The 22758-nt window shown below is 30.0% G+C and overlaps 5 protein-coding genes across 8 annotated transcripts in view; 2 read left to right on the top strand and 3 right to left on the bottom strand.

Moving 5' to 3' along the window:
* The first annotated feature begins 671 nt into the window (after nucleotides 1–671).
* On the top strand, nucleotides 672–5193 carry LOC111642600 (tankyrase-1-like). 4 transcript variants are annotated; one of them, XM_023388962.1, is made up of 9 exons: nucleotides 672–747; nucleotides 3800–3905; nucleotides 4065–4123; nucleotides 4204–4308; nucleotides 4418–4469; nucleotides 4530–4643; nucleotides 4725–4823; nucleotides 4921–4983; nucleotides 5056–5193. In XM_023388962.1, the coding sequence occupies exons 2-9, from the start codon at nucleotides 3803–3805 to the stop codon at nucleotides 5091–5093; spliced, it is 633 nt and encodes a 210-aa protein (XP_023244730.1). In that variant the 5' UTR covers nucleotides 672–747; nucleotides 3800–3802; the 3' UTR covers nucleotides 5094–5193. The 4 variants fall into 4 exon arrangements, with proteins under 4 accessions (XP_023244730.1, XP_023244732.1, XP_023244731.1 ...); XM_023388964.1 differs by lacking the exon at nucleotides 4065–4123 and having other exon boundaries at nucleotides 4220–4308; XM_023388963.1 differs by lacking the exon at nucleotides 672–747 and having other exon boundaries at nucleotides 3736–3905.
* LOC111642599 lies at nucleotides 5111–7837 on the bottom strand. Its single transcript, XM_023388961.1, has 5 exons — nucleotides 7398–7837; nucleotides 5807–5911; nucleotides 5512–5730; nucleotides 5336–5435; nucleotides 5111–5266 (listed from the first exon to the last, which is right to left on the bottom strand). Exons 1-5 carry the CDS (start codon nucleotides 7674–7676, stop codon nucleotides 5148–5150), a joined length of 822 nt encoding a protein of 273 aa, XP_023244729.1. The 5' UTR covers nucleotides 7677–7837; the 3' UTR covers nucleotides 5111–5147.
* Nucleotides 7838–7908: 71 nt separating this feature from the next.
* LOC111642598 (patched domain-containing protein 3-like) lies at nucleotides 7909–11125 on the bottom strand. The gene is made up of 4 exons (XM_023388960.1): nucleotides 10989–11125; nucleotides 9643–10634; nucleotides 9268–9582; nucleotides 7909–9192 (listed from the first exon to the last, which is right to left on the bottom strand). The coding sequence occupies exons 1-4, from the start codon at nucleotides 11003–11005 to the stop codon at nucleotides 7967–7969; spliced, it is 2550 nt and encodes an 849-aa protein (XP_023244728.1). The 5' UTR covers nucleotides 11006–11125; the 3' UTR covers nucleotides 7909–7966.
* A 2173-nt stretch (nucleotides 11126–13298) lies between these two features.
* On the top strand, nucleotides 13299–16653 carry LOC111642604 (patched domain-containing protein 3-like). The gene is made up of 3 exons (XM_023388969.1): nucleotides 13299–14375; nucleotides 14972–15289; nucleotides 15353–16653. Exons 1-3 carry the CDS (start codon nucleotides 13400–13402, stop codon nucleotides 16651–16653), a joined length of 2595 nt encoding a protein of 864 aa, XP_023244737.1. The 5' UTR covers nucleotides 13299–13399.
* An 830-nt stretch (nucleotides 16654–17483) lies between these two features.
* Nucleotides 17484–22758, bottom strand: part of LOC111642597 (cullin-2-like) — a 32256-nt gene continuing 26981 nt past the window's right edge. Inside the window, exons 7-20 of the mRNA XM_023388958.1 lie at nucleotides 20451–20561; nucleotides 20205–20367; nucleotides 19838–19962; nucleotides 19654–19761; nucleotides 19482–19544; nucleotides 19281–19409; nucleotides 19108–19194; nucleotides 18897–19043; nucleotides 18745–18822; nucleotides 18606–18672; nucleotides 18328–18524; nucleotides 18146–18250; nucleotides 17951–18070; nucleotides 17484–17880 (exon numbers count right to left, since the gene is read on the bottom strand). Coding sequence (XP_023244726.1) covers nucleotides 17749–17880; nucleotides 17951–18070; nucleotides 18146–18250; nucleotides 18328–18524; nucleotides 18606–18672; nucleotides 18745–18822; nucleotides 18897–19043; nucleotides 19108–19194; nucleotides 19281–19409; nucleotides 19482–19544; nucleotides 19654–19761; nucleotides 19838–19962; nucleotides 20205–20367; nucleotides 20451–20561 — 1632 coding nt within the window. The 3' untranslated portion in view covers nucleotides 17484–17748. The remainder of the gene's footprint in view (nucleotides 17881–17950; nucleotides 18071–18145; nucleotides 18251–18327; nucleotides 18525–18605; nucleotides 18673–18744; nucleotides 18823–18896; nucleotides 19044–19107; nucleotides 19195–19280; nucleotides 19410–19481; nucleotides 19545–19653; nucleotides 19762–19837; nucleotides 19963–20204; nucleotides 20368–20450; nucleotides 20562–22758) is intronic.

The raw sequence follows: 22758 nt of genomic DNA, 5'->3' as shown, positions 1-22758 counted from the left end.
CATCTTGAATTGAATACCATTATTAAAAATTTTTTTTACTTTTCTTGCGCGTTACTATAACATATAATTATGATTTATTTAAAAATTAATAAATTTATATCGAATAAATTTTTAATTAAATATTAATATATACATATTTGTTCTTCAGCTTCAAATTTTACACATTTTAAGAGTTTCTCTTATATAAACTTTTAAAATCGGCAGGATAATCATGCAATAAAGAGTGGCGCGTTATAGCTTCGTGATTCCCGGNATGCGCAAATTTTTTTTTTTTTTTTTTTTTTTCAAAATTCGCAAGTTTTGAATGCTAAGTGAATTTAAAGTCCTTGGATATGGCACCAAATTTAAATTCAGATGTTCTTACTAGAGTAATGAATTTATAAAAGATTGCTGGTGAGTGCTCCAGAAAATTTTCTTTTTTTGCCCATAGTTAACGAGCTACTGACAATAAATATTGTAGTATCTCGAGGAATCCAGATTCGAATCAGATCCGGACGATCCGGACTTCCATAATTTACGATGTAAACTTTCGCTCGTGTTGAGCTCATATAAATATATTATATATTCATAATAACGGCACAAAATTAAATAATTAATTTTTGATCATTACATCGATAAGTTTCGTATTAAATTAAGTTTTAAATAAAACAAATTAACACTTTTACTCGGCAGGTGGCGAAATGAAGATTAATAGTCGTCTGCTTTTTTGGAAGGAGAATGATAACAATGAATGGAAAATTATAAAATAAAATCAGAAATTGTTTAATAAGTCAGATAATTTTATTATTTTTATATATTTATTATCTCAAAATACATTTCAATAAATTTATTTAAGTTATAAACATATAAATGTAAATATACACTATAATCTTGTTAATCCGGCATCTCTCACATTGTACACTGGACTCTCAGTTAACCGACACTCGTAAAGATTGTCGGATAAATATAATTTCTGGTTGCTGAGAGTTAATATTAATAATAAACATAATACAAATACTCACATTATACAATATCCTATACAATGCCAGTTATCCGGCATTCTCGCTAATCTGGCACATATCTGCGAGAAAATGGCCGGATAAGTAAGAGTCTGTCTAGTGCAGAAATGGAGAACTTTTTTGTACCTGCATTAACGCTCAAAATAAGAATATTGACTATTTCTGTTGTCACTATGACTATATATTGATATATGACTTTTTTATTGTTTGATCTTTGATCAACTTTTATAGCTCTTTGCCCCAATGAGATGTGCCACTTTGGGCGCGCTTGCCTTAAGTTCGTCACTCTTGGTCTAGTATATTTGTGTCTTTATATAAATGACACTATTAAATTATTTATAAATTCAAATCTATTATACTGAAAAATAAATGAAATGCTTCATTCGTTAGAACACTTATCGAATGTTGATGATAATTTAACTTTGTGTGTGTAATTACAGCGTATCAAGTTGAGTAAATATAATATATAAATATGATTTCTTCGAAATTTCTGATTGCCTAAACATTTCGAATTAATTTACATTTCTATAGTTTTATATAAGCACTTTAAATTATTCTTTTATTAAATTTAATTTGTGGTAGTTTGACAACTTTATATAAATAAACAAAAACGGATTTTTTAAAACTTTATTGCTGTTTATAAAAGCACATAAAAATGTCTTTATTTTCTGATAGAATAGGTTTATTTTTATTTGAAAGTTTATATTTATCTTTATAAGAGTTATGTTTAATTGATCGTTTATTTCTCAAGTTCATCGATTGCTGATTTTGTATGTGAGAACAAGTCGCATGCAAATCTTTAATTATTGAAATTATTTTGTTTAGAGGTACAAATTCTTGCCGTTTTCATAAAATAATTAAATTAAATTAGATAGAAACATTACATAGTTGATTATAAACATCAAAACTGCTGAATAAATAATTAAAATACACGTTAATTAAAAGGAAAAAATGAGCATCACTTAAGAGGAAATACAACATTTTTAAACTAGTCTCTACTATATTATTATAATTATTATTCTAAATAGTTTCAAAATTAAACACTGATTCACTGCTGATGGTTCTGCTTAGTGTGAGTCTCCAAATTAATCTAAACATACTCTAAACATAGATTTCTTTTTGATTAATAAACCGTACAGAGAGATGAAAAAATTATAAATTGTGAATTAACATTTATTAAAACGTTAAAACATGTAAATATTCGAAATATTTTTATAATAATATACAAGCAATGTATTCGAGATAAATGTTTATGTAAATGACTGTTTATAACAGAATCCCGAACAAACAGATTATATATCAATATATACATATATCTGTTATATGTTCCTATTTTATTTTCTTATTTTTTCTTTGGAATTTCTGATTTCCTAAACATTTCGAACCAATTTACGTTTGTACAGTTCCATGTAAGGACTAATATATTCTCTTATACAAATTTGATTAATTTAGTTTATATAATGAATAAAGATTTATCAGCTACCATATTTTAAATATTTAAATTGAAAACTACTATATTAAATTATTATTTCACAACTTTTATAATCAGTCAAATTTTCAATAAACCGTTACAAATTTTTTCTGTACAGTATTTAATTTTTATACAATTTTAAAAAGTAATGTTTAATCTAAAGGTCTACTATATAAACGCTTTTATAAATTTAATTGTTGTTATGTTTATTAAAATTTTAAATATTTTTAAAATAAATTTTCAATTTCTTTTCTCTTCAGATGTAAACAAATTTAACAAAAAAGTCTCTTTTATATATAGGGGAGACCGGGGCAACTTCGGCATGCGGGGCAAGTTTGTCAAGCGCTTTTTTAAAAAAACAAATTAAAAGGAGACTTTGGTTATAGGTTAGGCAGTTGAGTTTCATTGGTGGCTTGTTGAGTGTAGTGTTTTTATTTTTCTCCAACAAGCGTAGTTGAATTATCAAGCAAATTTTCATTTTCGTTCAATTCCATATAATATTTTTTTTCCATTTATATTGAATTGGCAGGTTTTGTTATAATTCCATGATAACGAAAGTTACTTTTCCTGTTAGAAGGATGTAACTTCAACTTATTCACGTGGCCAGATCGTGGCTTGGCATTCTGTTCTCAGGGTTGTACTTAATGTTTCGAAATCATGACTAGCGGGGTAAGATCGGCAACATAAAGCCACATTAGAAGCAAAGGATAAAAATCAAACAGATGATAAATGAAAACATGTTTGCATTTGTTATTCATGTATATATGTCTTTGAACTTGCATTTCGTTGTAATAATATTAAATGGGTGTTGGATTTGTATTTCTTTGTTTTAATAGTGAATTCCAACTTATACATTGTTAATAACATAATTTTATATACGTGCCTATCTTGCCCCATTACTGTTGCCCCTATACCAGGGGCAACTTTAATAAAAATAATTAAAATAATTACAACTTTACAAAAAGAGAGAAGTTGCCGATCTTGCCCCTATACCCGGGGCAACTTCGTCAATTTCTCTCTTCTTGTAAAGTTGTAATTATTTTAATTATTTTTATTTCCAAACTGATTTTAACCAGTTCTATAGTAAGGTAACATTCCAATAGACAATATGCAAAGCTTTTTTTTCAGTTTACAGCAGTATTTATTACACAAAATTTAAGTAAAGCTTAACATGCCGATCTTGCCCCGGTCTCCCCTAATATTTTCACATTTTTGTAAATATGTACTGTACTTACCATCAATTAGCATACTTCCATTTCATTTATATAGATTTTTTTTTCCTTATGAAAATTATAAGGGAGAAAATATTGTTTTTTTGCATGTCTTTTCAAAGATGGACATTGAAGAGGATCACTTAAAAGTAAAAGATATAGTTGGATACATTTTACTAATACTTATTTTAATTATATACATCACTAACCGGATAAAATTTAAAAGTAAGTTATACATTTCTTATTTCTTATTAAAACTTTATAATGAATTATTTAGTCGAAATATTTTATTAAATAATTATGATTAATTCATTATAGTTTAAATGAATTAATAATAATAATATACTTTCTCTACATGTTAATCTATGCATGTTTGTTAAACAGAAAATTTACCAAGTCTTCAAAATAAACATATTCCTTATGAAGTTAGCATTTTGGCCAAGGTATTTGGCCACTCTAATATACTAATTTAAGTATACATTTTACCAAATAATCTTATAGATCCTGTTAATGACAATTTCAGACATCCTATATTCCAGAAAGAAGAAAAAAATGCATAAAATTGATCAGAGAAAATAACTACGATGTAAACTATTCAACCTGCGAAGATGAATTCAATCTTTTCTTGGTACTTTGACGTTATATATATATATATTTTTCTTTTGAAGAAATGCCGTTTTAATTTAATTTTATATCATACCATATGTATAAAATTTATTTTTATATGTATTTTTCATTCTGCATGTTTCAGCGGAGATCGTGATTTGATTGAATTTATGTTAACTAGAGGTAGGAGTTTGGTTGCTAAACAATAATAAACAAATATAAATATTTTTCTTTTACTTATAGGTGCAAATATCAATACTACTAATAGCTATGGTGATTCTCCTTTATATTTATTCACATATGCTTATCTTACTTATGGCAATGATTTAGATGCTTTTGACACATTAATTAAAGCCGGTAAAACTTTTTATGGTTTCATTTATTTTTTTTTTATTATTTTACATGTTAACGAGTAAGGAATGATTTTATCCTTTATAGGCTGTGACATTAATTTCCCTAATAAATATGGTTACACACCTTTGCATTTAGCTGCAGCCAAAGGCAATTTTAAAGTAACATCAAAACTGCTAAAATATGGTATTATTGATTTATTGAAAATTATTTAAAACATTATCGTATACTTCTATATTATATAGTATTCAATTTTATTTTTCATCTGATTAATTTTATATAGGTGCACTTCCTAGTATCAAAAACAAAGCGGGAATTCTTCCAATACAATCAGCGATTGCGCAAGGTAAATTAACTTAAATTATTTAATATTTTAACAAGACATATTTATGATATCTATAATTAATCTCTTTGATAGGTCATAAAAGAATTGCTGATCTTCTCTCTTTGTTTTAATTTCCGTATTATTTATTTTTGTTATATGTTTTAATAATTAAACATACAGTAGTACTACTGTCGAGTCCATATGATGGGAAATTCTTCAGAGACTGCACGATCTCCTATATTTAAATTACCATAAATGGGCGGCGATACTTTCCACGGTCGAGCAGCCATTGTTGCATCATCACCTACAGTATAGAAAAACTAAATTTAAAACATTATCAAACTTTTCAACTCAAAATGGAGGGAAAATTTACCTAGCCATCTCGTAGATAAAACTCTTCTTTTTATATTTTCGGAACTATTGCCAGGTGCACCATGGAGTGTTTTCATATGAAACACTATACAATCTCCAGGCTATAATGTAATACTTTAATGAATAACAATAAATATAAAAAAACTAGACCTATATATTTTTTTTAATTTTTACAACCTCTACATCCCAAGATAAAATTTCGTAATCATTTCGATTAGATTCGATATCTGGTACGTCTCTATATATTTTATCGTCACCCGCACTCTCTATGATATAATTCAAGCTAGTAGCAAACTTTCTAGGATAGAACCATTCTTTCCAAAGGTGAGAACCTGCCACTAATTGAAGACTATTAATTTTAGCTACGGGATCTACTGGCATCCATATCGAACAAACCTGAAATTTATTTCAAATTACACTAAAAATGCTTACAAAAAAGACTTACATGTTAAACGAGTCAATGTAAACTTACCTTAAAACCATCAATTGGATAATATGACTGATCATGATGCCATGGAGTTTTTTTAAATGCTCCTGGTTCTTTTACAAGCACGTGCTCATGATAAAATGCTGCATACTATATATTAATTAATTAATATTTAAAAATCTAAATGTCTTATAATTCAATAAATATTTAGAAATAATTTATCATAATTTTCACATGATTAACAGTGCGACTTATCTAATAGAAAAATTCAAATTTTCCTTATTCTGATGACATTTAACTGTTTAAATATCTATTTGCTCTATATATATTTGAATTTACAAAATTATTTATCAATTTTTAAATATGACTGTATTTCAGAAGAAGATTAAACATATATTGAAAGTACAGCTTGTTTACGTTTGCATGAAAATAGGTCATTAAACTCAAGATAGGAAATAGTGCTGATACCAATCTGAAGATTCAAGTTTTGGCTGCAGATAATTTAACCATTATGAATTCTATAATCAGCATTTATATATATATATATATATCATAATTTTTGAAAAATATGTCCGTAAAGAAATATACCATAAAAATTTATTTATTTTTTTAATCATAATATTAAATTGATGTTAAATGTATTGAAATATTTAAAAATTAACTCTTTTCTTGCATGTTTAACTAAATAAATAAAACTAAAACATAACTAAATATTTTTATAGAAATAATCTCTTTTTATTCCAGTTCATCAATAATAGAATTTTAACAGGAAAAGGTTTTTAAATACAAAATCTCTACGTAAATCTAATGGTTATATTGATAAAAGTTGCAGTGGAAATGAAAATTTAATACCAGTTTGGTAAGCTTTTTTCAGTTTGTATAGAATACTTTAGAAATGATATTTAATTTCTTGACATAAGGAAAAACGACTTTAAAAAGTAACGAATGTCTGAATAAAGAGGAAAAACTTCTCATAAAATACCTTTATACTTCATAACATTAAGCAATTTGATTATTATTTACGCTCACTCAACTCGAAGTTTTTAAATAGTAAATGCTACTTAATATTTAAATTTTTAATGAACAATATTCTCTTAAAATATCATTTAGAAGGCACTGCCATAGATGAAATCAATAATCAATATAAAAATTTATTATGTTTTTATTTCATATTTAAATATTTATTATGAATACGTATAAGACATATATATGTGATTATTTTCTTATCATTAAATTGAATCTTATATTTCCTCGAACGAACATTAATACAATGTGATGATTCTTAAAATACAAAATATTCGTCCATAAACTAGCGTTAAAATTTTATTAAATAGAATCACTAATATATTTTAAAAACTACAGAAATAAATGAATTTAAAATTTTATTCTGAATCGTTATATAATACATCAAAATATTTTTCTTAATTAATGTACTAAATTTAATACTTCTAACTACACTTAGGATATCTATCTCGATGTATTCATTATAACAAACGTATAAGCAATAATCTGGCCGCTTGGTTTATTTAATATTACAGACTATTCATTATCTTTTATATCAATTAATATAATATAATACCTTAAAATATTATAATAATTAAAAAAAAATACAAAAATTATATTATTTTAATCATACCTGTGATTCCATCAAAATCCCAGCAATTTCTGCAGCAGGTGAATTAAAAACATAATCTTCAAATTCGGGAATCTTCCTCCAGTTACAGTAGTCATCAAAATAAATTCCAGGATCCCCTTCTTCTTTTAAACTTTCTGAAAATTTGCTTGACTCTAGAAGATTTTTTTCTATGCCAGATTTTACTTTATCTATCCATTTTTGATCAAAAATCCTTCTAAGACAAATTGCTCCGTTTTTCCTATATTCGTTAATTATGCTGTTTCCAAGTACTCTTTCCATTATTCTTTATTCATGAACTTTATGAACTTTAATCGACTGTTTAACTAATTTCTGTCACATGCATACTCATCTTTATCTTTACAGATTAGATCTATTCATAAACAATCGTTCTAGATTATCTTCTAAGACCGAATACATTTTCAGTATGTTAAAATGAGAATTAATATATTTCAGTTAAATTTATTTTGATGTTATAAAATACAGGAAAAGAATAATAAATATACTATGATACTATAAGTCTATTAAAATGAATAATTTTATTTACAAAATTTTATCTTAAATTATCAGTATTAAATATCTGCTACAGGTATACTTTTTCTTCTACACCCTTGAAAAGAAAATAGTAGAGGCAATATTAACAAACTGTGAATAGTGGAAAGGGTAATCACTAAAATCACCAACTTGACAAACGTTGAAAACATTTGAGCTGGAGCAAACATTAATAAAATAACGCCTGCCAAAGTAGAGATGCTACATTGAAGAATTGGTAAGCCCGCTGAATAAATGGAATCTCTTAAACGTCCTTTGATAGTTTCTTCTTTAGAATATACATAAAAATGTGTCATATGTGCAGCGTAATCGATACTGTAACCGATACATAGCATCAGATTCAACATACACAGTCCATCCAATTTAACCCCCCAAAATGACATTAATCCTATGGAACCCACTTCTATGGATATTATTAGAAGACCGACAGATAAGACACACGCTATGTTGGGCAGAAAAATGAAAAATATAAAAATCACAACAACTGCTGTAATTAATAAAGTACGAAGTGTGGTTTCAGCTATAGTCAAATATTGCTCATGATGAACGAATTTCGGACCGAATGCGAAACTAGATATGTTAGATGCTGCCGTTACGTCTCTAATTTTTTCCACCATTTTACCTTCCATCGGACTATTTCCAGTTAATTCAGTCTGCAAGAGAAACCTACTAGCTGTGATCTCTGTGTAATTACTACTGAATACAATATCTTGGGAAAAGTGATTCCATTCGGGTATAGGCAAGAAAATTTCACGTAAGATTTTTATGAAATCTTCTTTATTACTCACATCATATCCACGAATCATTAAAATATGTTTTGTTATCTTTAAAAAATTTAAATATGATCTTAACCATGATTCCGTAAACATATATTCGGCAAAATACTCAGAAGATTCCAAATCTGTTAGCATTTTTTCTATATCCTTTTGTACATTTTCATCGGCATAATTGATTGGTTTGTTAATCACTAACTGTACTGTTTCACGATATTTTTGAAAATGCTTGTTGTAATCGTTGTAGAATTTAGTTACATACGAATCGTCAGGCAAACAATTCGTATCATCCACATATTTTTGTATTTTAGTACAACCCCAGATGACAAATCCGAAATATATAAAGTAGGAAAACAGTAAAAACACTTTTGCTCTTTTGTTGATAAGGCATAAGGCAAATTTATCTCGAAACCATAATGCCACGACGTGTTCTCTTTTCTCGATACTTTTCGGAACATATCCGTTCTCTTGTCCTTAAATAAGAGAAATTTCTCCTTATTAATCTTTTTAGAATAGTAAATGAGATTATAACCAAGTATATTACTTACGTCTGTTGCGCTTATAAGTTTCCATGACGCAATAACAATCGTAATAAGCGTTCAAGGCGAGACAGGCACCAAAAAACGTAGACTGGTAGATATAAGTGAATAAAACAGAAATAGCAGCGTATAAACAGAAGAGTCGAATTGCATTGTACGAGGCAAACAGTCCAATACAAAAGGTAGTAAAATTGGTTAATGAAGTAATAGTAATCGAAACAGCCGAATCGGAATACGTTTCTTCTAATCTTTCCTTCACGCTCTTATTTGGATCGGTCCTCCTCCAAGCTGCCAACATAACAAAGGTATCATCCATGCCAACACCTGAAATGAGTTATTATTACAATAAAAATAATAACGAGTTATGGTATAATAAATACTCACCTAAAGTTAAAAATGGTACAGACAGACAAACGTCCGTTATCTCTCCCGAACAGTAAATGATTAATCCGAAAGCCGTAACAACAGCTAAACTAGAAGAAAGGCATCCTAATGCTGCACAAAATGGTAAACTTTTTCGAAAATTTGCTGTGAAAGAAGTCAATACCGCTAAAGTAATCATAATAGCCACTAAAGGAATGCAAAGCATCAAAACTTCTTTAATCACCACGTGTAATTCTTTCTCAAATGACGACGTAGACACTCTTCTCACTGTTATATTAGTAAATGTTTTAGAAGATAACATATTCATGACTTCTTCCTCCCATAGAGCTATCTTCGCAGTCTCATTGGGATTAGTGGTATTTAGGAAATAATAAAGCAACACAGCTTTGGCACGGGTAATGAAGCTAGCATTGACAGTTACTCCACCTAAATATAAACCTGTAATAATATCAGCTGATTCGATAGGATATCTCAGCATCCTCCGACCATCCTCTATAGCTTTCATTCTCGGTAAAAGATCTAATATGGTATTCTTGTAACACTTCCTCCTGTATTTGGCGCACAAGGAATCATAATTCCACTTCTTCTTAGCCCATTTAATCCATACTTTCTGAACTAACTTATCTATCACCGATATATCTCTAAAAATGTGCTTTTTTAACACCGTTTCTTCTTCGGGTGAGGTAATTATCAACCATACTCCTCTAGGAACATTAGTGGACCTCCTGATATCGTAGTCCTCAGATTTGTTTTGTACAAACGTCCTTTCTATGAAATCCTTATTCATCCTAGATACAGAATTGATCACAGTGTAGAGATAGTCAGGATTGCTAATGAAATTAGCTGAAGGAATCGACGTCGACAAAATAGCCGCTGCAAATATAGGAACGATGATAAAATATCCTGGACTTTTGGCTATCCGTCTTCCTAAAATTTGATAAAAACTCGAAGTCTTCTTGGCTAACATATTGGATCCTATATCCCATTTACACCTGAAAATATTTCATATTTTACAGTTAAGCAGTTTCTAAAATAAAAATTCTATATTCTTTTTGCGAAGTGTAACGTGCGTCATCCTTTACATTTGTAAAAATAGGATATTAATTTATGTCAGTTAAACTTTGAAGTAATGAGGAAGCGTTATCACGTGTCAAACTTTCTTACATTAATAAAAATACTTCGTATATTAAATATATATATAATCACTTTATATATTTAAAAAATAAGAAAAAGTACTTAAATGTGACACGTGATTATCTCAAACATCTTATGATAATTTTATATTAATCGAGTTATAAATGGCATAATTTAATTTTAAGGTCAAAATCAAGAGAAATTCAACTTACATCTTGTCTTCTCTCATTAACGTAGGCCTATATTGTAACTGAGACACGAAAACTGATAGAGCAAAGTCTGATATTCTTTAAACATAACACAGATAAACGTTTATCTCCGACGTCATTTATTGGAAATAATAAAATATAGAGAAGTTTATTTTTATTTTCATTTATAAAAATTAAAATTTTATTAACAAATTATCATGTTTTATTATAATTTTCAACATATTAATAAATAAAAATATATTAACCTTTAAACTTAGTGTTTCGGAATGGTTATATAAGCTATTGTCACTATCAAAATCAATTTTATTTATCTATAGCAATCTTTATGCACTTAAGAGAGTTTTATTTTTATAATTAAGTGAAGTGTGTAACACTTTTTATAAATATATTTCATTTTTAACATAAACAAAAATGATTACCAAGCCTTTAAATCTTTCTAATATATTAATCTTGATTTTTTTACCTAAGTTGCAGTTATAAATATTGTAAAATTTACATAAGTTGTAAGCATTCTACATTTCCTATTACATAAAATAAATGATTAAATATTGAAAAAAAACAATAAATAAATATAAACACTATAAGGAAACTGCTTGAACTGTAAATGCCCTGCAAAGTCTCTTATAGTATGTCTAATTTTAAATCGAGCTGTAACTGGCCATCAGTAAATTATTTAATATATAACTTTAGAAGCTCATAAATTTCGTTTTAAAAACTTCTTTAAAACTAATAATAATAATTCAATTAAAAATTGCTGTTTTAATATTTAAACACTAGAAAATATATAAGATGTCTATCACTGTACTTCAACATTTCTCAATGATTCCTAATGAATTACTTCCTTATAATTTTTGAAAGCGCTTTTAAAATTAAAATTACATTATAATTTATTTAAAAAATCTCTGTTAAGCTACTACATGTTCTTATATATATATATTTATATATATAGTTAAAGAATAAGAAACAAGTATTATCCTCCATTTCACGTGTTATCCTTATTAAAATCCTAGTCTTTACCCGTTGTTCTACATTTTTTTACCTTCCGGCATTTGCTGTATAAAAATGGCCTAACAGAACTGAAAGCGACATTCTTCTTAGTTTTTATTCCTGCATATTTTCAGTGAAAGATTGCAGAAATCAAAAGTATTATTCTGTAGAAAATGGTTAATTAACTACATAAAAAAATTATATGTTTTTCCTTAGGCAACAATTCCAATAAACTCTCTCTCTCTCGGTTTTTCTGTTTTTATCTGGAGCATGATAAGCGGAATAAATTAGAATAATGAATAGATATTATTATTAAAAACTTGTACTATATTTTCGATTAAATTCTTCCAATATCCATGTAAAAATATTGACGTATTTAAGTGGGTTAATTAGTAAACAAACAGTCAGTTAATTAGATAATAAAAAGATTAAACAGTTCAATACAAACATTAAGGCAATATTCGAAAATGGCGCTATTTTTAAACTTCTTCAAACAGAACAGGTTTCTTTTTACTACTTTTCTTAGCTTATGATATTTAAGTGTACATGTACCTAGAGGTATATTTGCGATTAGAATAGATTTAACCAGCCGTCTAGATACCAGTTTTGTGTAGCTTCACTTCACAGAAGAATAGGAAACGAACTGACGATGTAGCCTATTTCCTATGTATTTGAGTAGGTCGTATTTAAATTTTATAGAATGTTTAATATAATTTTTTTTGTAATATTACAGATGTTTCGATTATTTTAAAAGTTGAAATGAACTATTCACTTGCCTATTTGAAGAAATAAAAGAATACAAGTAAGTAAATTATTTTTCTGTTTAATTATCCAATGGAGTAATAAACAACTTCCGCATGAAGTAATTAGCATAGATTCACATCCTTAATTTATTCACAGAATCATCTCTTCCGATAAACAGGAAGAAAAAACAAATTGATATTGCTTTAAATAGAATGTGTAATATCGTCTAATGTTTAAATTATCTATATTAATGTTTGCATCGATAATTACAAGCCTTAATGATAAGAATCGATTAACTAGTTTTTACGGGTTCATAAAAAATTCCACGCACATACCGATGCTCTAGAATATTAAAAGTTTATAACACAATATCAAATTAAAGCTGCTTTATTAACTACAGTTCATAAACTAGTAAAATCTATAGAATGGTATGGGATGAAGATCATAATAGTTTGACCTCTTGACATAATTTCCACTAAATCCAACTTCCTTATTGGATGCTTTCACCTGTTAGCAAGTTTTTACATACACGTAAAAGTAGAATGAAGTTTAGAAAAAAAATTATATTTAAGGAGGGTGTGAATATGCTTTACTCGCGCGCATGACGTAAAGCAGCGTGCAATTTAAGGATAGAAAATTATAGTGGTATATTTTATTTTCTCTTTTCTGACTAGGTATTGCACATGGCTTCAGACTGGTTTGCTCTTCACATTACTAAAGGATGTGGAAAATTGGGATATGCAATTGGGAGGAACCCTTACTGCTTCCTCCTCCTTCCTATCATCACTACAGCCTTTCTAGCACCCGGATTAGTGATGCTAAATGACATTATATCCACGCTTTATCTCTACACTCCCACGAATGGTAGATTTATAACAGAAAGGAGTATTGTAGAAGAACTGTTTCCGATGAATCTGTCCACCAATTTCGATCCCGGGAGAGTCACACGAGAAATTCAATGCGGATATGTCATTTTGGTGGCCAAAGACGGTGGATCCATGCTGCGGGAGAAGACGTTTAAAGACGTGTTAAAGGTCGATCGAGTAGTAAAAAACGTCACAGTTTATCATCAAGGTTTGCCCATGTCTTATTCTCAGTTATGCGCACGAAGAAATCGCCGGTGCTACGTAAACAACGTACTGTCACTTTCTAAACGAATAAAACAAATAGAAGAGGGTAAATATAAATTTATATACCCCCTAACAATAAATCTAGCTACTTATCGCTTCACATACTATGCTGTAAATTTGGGTGGAGTAGAAACCGACAGTAAAGGAAATGTTTTATCTGCTAAATCTATTAGATTGCTATACTATCTTTCGGATAAAGAGAAAAAAGCTAACGAACTTTGGGAAGTGGCTTTCTTACGCAGGCTGGAACAAGAAGTTTTCGAAGAAATCATCGTATATAGGTACACATCGCAGACAGTCGATACGGAATTACAGGAGATATCTCAACAAGGAAGATTATGGATGGGTCTGGCCTTAATTATAATGTCTATCTGTTGTTTCGTCTTTTGTTTCCTCTCAAAAAGACCTTGGTTAGGATTAAGCTGTGTAGTTTCATCCTGCTTAACGATTGTATCTGCTTTCGGTTTGCTTGGATACTGTGGAGTGGATTTTATCGCTACTAATTTCATGTTATCTTTTATTGTGCTGGGTAAGTATAATTAAATCAAAAATTATAATTTTTCGTTCATATATACACAATCTAGTTAGATAAATCAAAAATAGACGGCCTAATTATGTTCAATTGTTATAAAAGTACGCTCAAAACTGTATCTTCAAATTTTTCCTCCTCCAAATTTATGCCAGGATACTTCCGAGTATACACAATAAAACTTTTTACACGTTCGGATGGTTGCTGTTTTTATACAGCAAACTCTCTACAAATTACGAAAACTTACATATTTAGTAACTTTAAAACATTTTGAAGTGTCTAGACTATAAATAATAATTTAGAAATAAAATGGTAATGTTATTTTATCATTCGAAAAATTTTCATGGTCATTTATCACGGATAAAAACAAGAGATAGCTTAAAAATGCTCAATTTTATACATTTTTCTAGGCAATTTAGAAAGCTATTGTTTCGTATTCTATTAATATAAAATGTTACGTTAGACACCCACTTGTGAAGTTATAGGATAATTTATAAATAACTCTGGATTAAGAAGTAGGAAAACTTCCTATAAATCTGCAAAAATAAATCATAACAAAATTAAGATTAATTTTTTTAAACTTTTTTCTTTACCAGCTTTAACTATAGACGATACGTATCAGCTAATTTTTAGAAAAATAAAGGATCCACGCAAGACTATAGAAGAACACATGGGTGAAACGTACTCTACTACGCTCCCTTCCATTCTAATTTCGACAATTATCGATGTTTTATTTTATATGGTTTCCTTGTGTTTCGTCCATTTCCCTGCTTTGAAAATATTTTGTTTATATAGCAGTATATGCATCGTATTTACTTTTATATATAGTGTAACTTTCAATGGAGCCATTCTTGTGTTATCCGATAAAGCAGAAGTTAAAGGATTTCATTATCTGACGTGTTGCAAAACAAAAGGTAAGTGGCATTCTAACCGGTTGACAAAATCCAAACATACAAGTAATTTTTCGATATTTACAGCAAACATTCCTGAAGTGCAGTCGAGTTCTAAAGAATGTTCGACAAATAACAGTACAAAGACCATAAAAAAGGATATGAATAACAGTACAAACTTTACGTCGACCCTCTTGATTATATTCCACAGTCAATTATTTAAACTGACAATTATAATTGTTACACTGGGTTACATAGCAATTTCTGCTTGGAGCATCTCGACCAACATCAAAATCGGCGCAGAATTGACAAATTTTGTGTCCTACGATTCCTATGGTGGTCAGTTTGTCAAACAGAATAATTTCTATTACAGTAGGTATCCGTACAGAGTACAGATGGTCATTAACACAACACTGGATTATTCCAACTCGTCGGTGAGGTCGCAAGTAGAGAGCATCATCCACCGAATGGAGAAATGTCGCTACATCGGTGACAACGTACTGACAGAATCGTGGTTGAAGTATTATATGACGTTCCTGAACGACAACAGGACCTCTTCTTTGATACAAGGTTTAAACATTAAAAATAAAAAGGATTTCAATATCGGTTTGAAAGACGTCTTTCTTCGCCTTCCAATTACAGAAATATTCCACGACGACGTCAAATTCAGCAAAGACGGAAGTGACATCGTAGCCGCTAGATTTGTTTTGCAAGCGGCAGACGTCACACTGAGCGAAGGCGAAAAAGAAATGACAAGAGAGCTGCGACAAATAGCCGATAGTTCTCCTTACCCCGTTGTAATTTACAGTTACGGATTCCCTCACACGGAAAGGCTCTTAACACTGGCAAACACTTCTCTTAATCTTCTCGGCGTGTGCCTCACGGTGTACTTCCTGATGACGTTTATGCTATCCGGAAGAATGCTCTTTTCGCTGGCGTCGACTTCCTGCTTAATGTTCGTCATCAACGGAAGTGTTGCGTATTTATCGTTATGGAGTGTCAATCTAAACAGTGCCACCGTAATCAATCTCCTCTTCGTCATATGTCTGGTAATTCGCTACTCCGTATACATCACTTGCACTTACTGCACAATATCCGACGAAGAGCATTCGTCGTTCGTCAATCGACTAAGTAACACTACCGTGCCCATTCTAAAGAGTGCAATACCCGTTATGCTGTCTGCGGCCATTGTGGGATTGGGTCCTTCCATGATCTTCACCTCATTTTTCAAAATGACATTCGTTCTGATCACTTCCTCGCTGTTTTTTCTGCTTCTAGTGATCCCCACCATCTTCTCTTCGTTTCACATTTTAAGGAAGTCGTGGAGCATTCCAAACATCTCCAACACAGATTTAATTCTGGTGAAATTCAGCCAAAACAAACAGTAAAAATTAATAATATACACCTTAAATCATAAATCCGTAATCACATTTTTTATATCAAACGGATACAACTATCCTCTAATTTAAACATAACAGACATTTTCATAAAAATTCATTTACTGTTCTTTCTTGCAACAACAAAAAGAAAAGCAAAATAAATGAGAAAAATAAATTAAAACAAATTAGCTACAAGTTTTTAAATGTGACACCAAGCATAACATTCTCTTAGATGTTGCTGCAATTGTTGCATTAATGGATATACCAAACAGAACTTCACTTAAATCTACAATGCAATCAAAAATCTGTTTTTGTAGGCAGCGTGTGTGCTTCACCCTTTTATTTTTTTTTTTAAATTGTTTGCTCAACCACCAATTTAATTCATGTGCTAAGAAAAGACATAAATTAAACTGCAGATAGTTTTTACAGAATATTACATGTTCAATTAACTGTTTTAATATATTATTAGTATATAAACAAAAAAAAAAAGTATATATATATATATATATTTATAATAATAACGTATTTTCAAATACAGCAGACAAAACTTTAAATTAATTTTCTTCTTCATATAATTTCTTTACTATATTACAATAATATAAAATTTTATTGACAGTTCTAACAGTATGTAACAAATTTTTTTTCTTTTTCCATTTTCTTTCAAATGAGTGTATTTGTAAGAAAAAAAAAAAAGGAAAGTGAATATTTTTAATTTTCACTCGAAATCTGAATTGCTTTCGGAAAATGTACAAGCGGAAGTTAAAGCAGAGCAATCTAGGAGCGTTTAACAATGTTCCTTTCTTCAGTAAGTGGCTATGATAGAACAATAGATAATTTTGTCGTTTGTAAAGCGAGAACGTGTTTAATCACAACCAATATGCACAGAATTTATATACATCAGTTTTGGAAATATCAAACAGTTTAAAATCAATTTGAGCATTTTTTTTTTGTTTTTTTATAATCCTTCTCAATTAGTGTACTCGAACTGTAGATACGGAGCCAAAAGATTAAAACGGTTTTAATTTTTTATGCATCAAATTAAAACTCAGATGATGATGTAATGCAATTTCGAAAGCTACGGAATTTAACTATGTAACGAAATACTCAAGCGACGTAACTGTACTCGTCGGCGGAATTTGGTGTCCTTTCTAGGTACTGTTTGTCGATGAGGGCCTCGATGCATTTTTTGATCATCGGGACGCTCGGTACAAATCTGTTCTTCGCCTGGTTTATCACCTGAAAGAATCACAATGTCATGTACTTACTCGCATTGACCGCCAAATGAAATGGTTACGAAACCACTTACTTCTTCGATGAGCGTGTTGTGACGAAGGATCTTCCTCGCTTTCATGATTCTCACTACGGCAGCTTGAAGATACAGTTTTCTGTCTTCGTCAACGGCACTGTGGGTTTGATCTACCTCTTGCTGAAATGAAATTTTGCGTAATTTGATGAAGTCGGCTCTGTTTCATCTTGTCAGTACTATATATTACAAACTCACCTGCGCAGTCTCCTTTTGCATGACAGCAGTAATTCTGAATTTTGTCCTCTTATTAATGTAATTGGTATTTAGTGTTAAAATACTATTTTTATTTACTTGGCTGTCCTAAAATTAAAATAATATATATATTATCTATCATCCCCCACTAATAATTCAACAATATTTTACATAATGACACTTACGTTACTATCAAGTAGTAATTTGGCTTCCACCAGACTCTGCAGCTGTTTTGTTAACTGGTCATCGCTCAACTGTGTACTTTCTTGCAAGTCATGAAAAGAAAGGCTGTCCGCGGTCTCGTACAGTAGCATTAATGCCATCTGATAAGTACCCATTGTTACGATATAAGGCTTTTTTAAATAACATAGTTTTAATTCGGCTGTAAGAAATTTTTTGATCTACATTACAATCTGTAATATAATCTGTTAGTTATAATTAAACAAATTGAAAAATTACATACCGTTGCATAGATGATGAAGCCAAGTTAACTTCCTTCCATTAAATTTTTTATTGTAAAATTCTTCAAACTATGAAAATAAATTGACTTTTTAACAAAAAAGTATGGAACCTTCTTTTATATTAAAGTAAATTTAACTTACATTTTGTACACTCCTTTCTAGTTCCTGGGGTATGGCAAAAGGCGACACTGCACTCTGACCCAGCGGCCAAGCTCCAGCCTAAAAGAAAGAGCACATATATTTTTCTTTCTTATTATTATTTTTTTAACTTTAATCGCTTATCTTATACAAACCTGCAGAATATATATTGAGAAACTAATGCCTAGATCTATTTTTTCTGATTTTAAGTAAACATTAAACTTGTTATTCAGATCTGAACTGACGCTCATATCCGTAAACATGCGATGGAGTTTGCTGGTGAATTCGTAACCACAAGCTTGCTGTAAAGTCGAAAGCATTTACAAAATTACATCCAAATAATACCAATCTAATTAGATAACGTACCTTCAGCCGATTGATCATGGCTTCTTCAGAATCCATAGATGTGGACTGACCGTGGATCAACCGCTTGGCTAACATTTTGGCGTAAAACTGTAATTTCACAAAAATATTATTATTATTATTATTAATCTATTACTTCGTGTACAAAAGCAAAAATAGTAAAGCAAAACGTCAACCTTTTGAAAAATATCTTTGTCGTCTATATACTTGAAAATTGTGATCGAATTGGATAATTTATCTTCTAATTCCGATTCAGATATTCCTTTCGAACTCTTTTTTAGCAATGAATCGCAATATTTCGCTAACTAAACCAAAAAGATAAATTGTTAATAAACAAATAAAACGTTAATGTATTCATCGTTAAAATCTATCATTACCAGTTCAGGAGACCTGCAAGGCTGTCTGGTGTTACCTCTATTATTAATAACAGCTGCACAAGCCTGAAAAATTTTATTTAGTACATCTCTAAATAAAATATCTCTTAATTTTACATGTTATAGTAAGAACGAAATTGAAATTTTGTTTCGTTTGCACAAAATATTTACTTACCTTATCTAAAGCACCAACAAACTGTTGATCACTATGAAATACTTCTCTAATAATATTATGATACTTTTTATGTACCTCTAACATTGACTCTACAAACAGCTGCGGAATCTAATTTTGAAACAACAAATTATTATAATATTAAAGTTGCATGATTGTACGAAAGGTTCAACAAAATAGGACCTACATTATCGCCCCGTAAGTTGCTGACCGCATCAACACCAATTTTTGTAATGTGTTGTTGTACTTCTTGTATTAGAGCGCCGAGACCATTAGGAATTGGTTTTAGTAGCATGTACATATTTTGCAGATCTATGGAAATTTATAACGTAAAGAAATGTACACATTTTGTATATGGAGCAATCCAAAAGTCAGTTAACCAAGATTTTTAGCATTATTTGAAAGAGTTACAAGTTCTTATTTGCAATTCATTGGAAGTGACCAAATACTTTAATATAACTTTGACCATTCTTAATATATATCACAGTTAACTGACTTTTAGGCCAGATTTATACAGCATATAAAAATTACATAATGGTTTATAGCAGACAAACCTTTCTTTAATTCTTTTTCTACCATAGCTCTACATTCACTATGTAAAAACTGCAAATGATCAGCCACCATGCACTGCTCACACTCTTTTGTGACTCTAGGATACGAACTAGGATGAAGATATTTTCTACTTCTTAAATTTTCGGCATCTAATCTTTGAAGAACCTATGTTCCAAAACATAAATGTAAAATGTACAAGCGTAGCAAAATTAATTATTTATTAAATTGAGTAAAATAATTAAAATGACCTTCTCCATGTATTGGGAACAGTCGGATTCTTGTAATAATCTACTGGCCTCCTGACGATAATAATCGCCCGTCGCTTTTAAAAATGGAGTTTCGAATATGTCTTGATATAACTACAATTATGAAAGAAGAAAAACTCTGAACTTTAATGTTATTTTAATTATTGATAAAATATTTTATTATAATTAAGAAGCAGCAAACCTCAAAGCAATTAATTTACATCATTAATTGATAAAAGTAGTTATGTACCCAGATAGAATTGTCTGATTAGTGAAAAACTTGGCACAAACTTATGTCAGATGGGTGTGTAAGTGATTACAGCTATGATCCAATTGCACACCAGGTAATGCCACTAGAGAGCCTTAAAATTGCTACCCTCAGTATCCTGCAGAAAGGATCACAGATATTCATTGTATTTAGAATTTTCAGTGTACCGGATATTTGGAAGTCTTCAAATGCCAGTCATCCTGTGCCATTAGTATGGAACTAGCAGAGGTAAATTTGCATGTGTAGCAACTGCTAACCACCCACCATTAGAACCCCAACATCAGCTTAGATTGCAAAGGTGCCACGACACAAACACTGGTTAGCAATGCCACCATTACTGTTGAATGTCACACTGGTCTACTATTGGCAATAATAGTCTGGAAATCCATCTTGGGTCAGTCACACCTAGTAGTGGTACACAGGACATTGACAGCACAGTGAAATACAGTGGTACCTCAGTATACGAAATTAATCCGTTCCGAAACTGAGATCGTATCTTGAAAATGTCGTAAGGTGGATCATCTTTTCCCATACGATTACATGTAAAATCAAATAATTCGTTCCAACGCGAAAAACATACTCAAATTAAAGCCAAGTAATACATTAAAAAAATAACTGTAGTAAGAAAAACAAATGAAAAAGTAACGTCGTATGGTGAGTTTTTGTTCGTATCGTGGAGCAAAAATATGTTCGAATTTCATGTCGTATCCTGAAAATTTCGTATGCTGGGGCATTCGTAACCTGAGGTACCACTGTATTAAGAAAATCCATGTCCTCATCCATTGCCTTTCATGGCATGGGTGCAAACAGCCATTACCCAGCAAAATAATACTTGCACAAAGCTAGGATATACCAGAAATGTCTTCATTGTATTGGTCTGCCTAGTCTCAGCCTACCTACCAGTATGAGTGATCTGGAATGGCAGTTGCGACATTTGTGGGTACATCTGTTGTAGAATAACTATGTTGCCTATATGCTTCCACACCAAACCAAATCACTGAAGGAATCCGCAAATAAGGATGTTCTACTATGTACTAAAGGTTGTTTTAAATTGTACCATTACTCAGAAAATTGTCCCTTTGCTAAAATATTGTAATCACTTATGACCATCTTCATTACATTAGCACTTTCATATAGTTTCATTCAATTCCATTATCACTTTCTTGGTGCATAACTATTTTGTCAATGAGTATATATTTTCTCCTCTCCTCTTCAGTAAATTCTTTATTAGATTTGAAAAAATTATATCTGATCACCCTTTCAAAATTCAAAAATTTAAATAATGTTTTCCATTTTATAACATGCTGAATATTTCTTTATTGTAACTATAGCAACCATTTGAATTGAATTTTTTCCATTCTTAAATAACTATTTTGAATACACTTTCCTCACAATGAGGTTTTTTCACACTTAAAAGCACAAACCCTTCTTTTGTATAGTGGTACCTCATACTTCGAACGAATCTTAGCTTCAAATGCTTCAAAATTTGAAGGTTAAATTCAACAAAAATTTACTTTGTGCAGTTCAGTGAAAAATTGTGCTCAAAGCCTAATCATCATCTGTTGCCAATTTGTCTTTCGCTCTCACTCTTGCATTACATTTGTTTTTAGTTCCTTTTTGCTTTATTTTGGTGTGTTTGATTACATATATTGTATATTATTCATCAATTTTTAACAATTTCTTCCTGAAATTTCTCATCAACAGCTTTTGGGTGTCCCATACATTTTGTATCCTTTGTTCAAAATTTCCCAAACAGAACTTTCAAACCAAATTTGACATGTTGAAATTTAGAATCACCTTCCCATTAAAAAAATTTGCAATGTGTATACATTGTAAATTTTTTTTACTGTTTATGTGGCATTACAGTAAAGCGTCGATTATCCGAAAGTCAATCATCTGAAAGAATTCCACTCGGCAAATTTAAATTTTCGCCAGTGCTGTGGCGCTGCAATCTTTGGCTATGTCTTGGGCTACTCAAATATTTTACGTTTTTGATACTAAATTAACTTCTGAAGTATAATTTTTTATTGTTTTTATATTTTT

This window comes from Centruroides sculpturatus, unplaced genomic scaffold (genome assembly GCF_000671375.1).
Source record: "Centruroides sculpturatus isolate CEXI.00-Female unplaced genomic scaffold, Cexi_2.0 scaffold1586, whole genome shotgun sequence".
In the NCBI taxonomy this organism is placed as follows: Eukaryota; Metazoa; Arthropoda; class Arachnida; order Scorpiones; family Buthidae; genus Centruroides; species Centruroides sculpturatus.
Note: the sequence above shows the minus strand (reverse complement) of the source record. Positions and strands in the feature narration are given on the sequence as shown.

Bases quoted from the DNA above. Each gene is read 5' to 3' on its own strand.
- LOC111642600 (XM_023388962.1), top strand. From the start codon at position 3,803: ATGGACATTGAAGAGGATCACTTAAAAGTAAAAGATATAGTTGGATAC. The intron at 4,124-4,203 runs GTATTTGGCCAC...TGACAATTTCAG, and splicing joins AAGTTAGCATTTTGGCCAAG to ACATCCTATATTCCAGAAAG. The intron at 4,824-4,920 runs GTATTATTGATT...AATTTTATATAG, and splicing joins ATCAAAACTGCTAAAATATG to GTGCACTTCCTAGTATCAAA.
- LOC111642599 (XM_023388961.1), bottom strand. From the start codon at position 7,676: ATGGAAAGAGTACTTGGAAACAGCATAATTAACGAATATAGGAAAAAC. The intron at 5,912-7,397 runs GTATGATTAAAA...ATTAATATATAG, and splicing joins GGATTTTGATGGAATCACAG to TATGCAGCATTTTATCATGA. The intron at 5,731-5,806 runs GTAAGTTTACAT...AATAAATTTCAG, and splicing joins ATCCAATTGATGGTTTTAAG to GTTTGTTCGATATGGATGCC.
- LOC111642598 (XM_023388960.1), bottom strand. The intron at 9,583-9,642 runs GTGAGTATTTAT...AACTCATTTCAG, and splicing joins TGTACCATTTTTAACTTTAG to GTGTTGGCATGGATGATACC. The intron at 9,193-9,267 runs GTAAGTAATATA...CTCTTATTTAAG, and splicing joins AACTTATAAGCGCAACAGAC to GACAAGAGAACGGATATGTT.
- LOC111642604 (XM_023388969.1), top strand. From the start codon at position 13,400: ATGGCTTCAGACTGGTTTGCTCTTCACATTACTAAAGGATGTGGAAAA. The intron at 14,376-14,971 runs GTAAGTATAATT...TTTCTTTACCAG, and splicing joins GTTATCTTTTATTGTGCTGG to CTTTAACTATAGACGATACG. The intron at 15,290-15,352 runs GTAAGTGGCATT...CGATATTTACAG, and splicing joins GACGTGTTGCAAAACAAAAG to CAAACATTCCTGAAGTGCAG.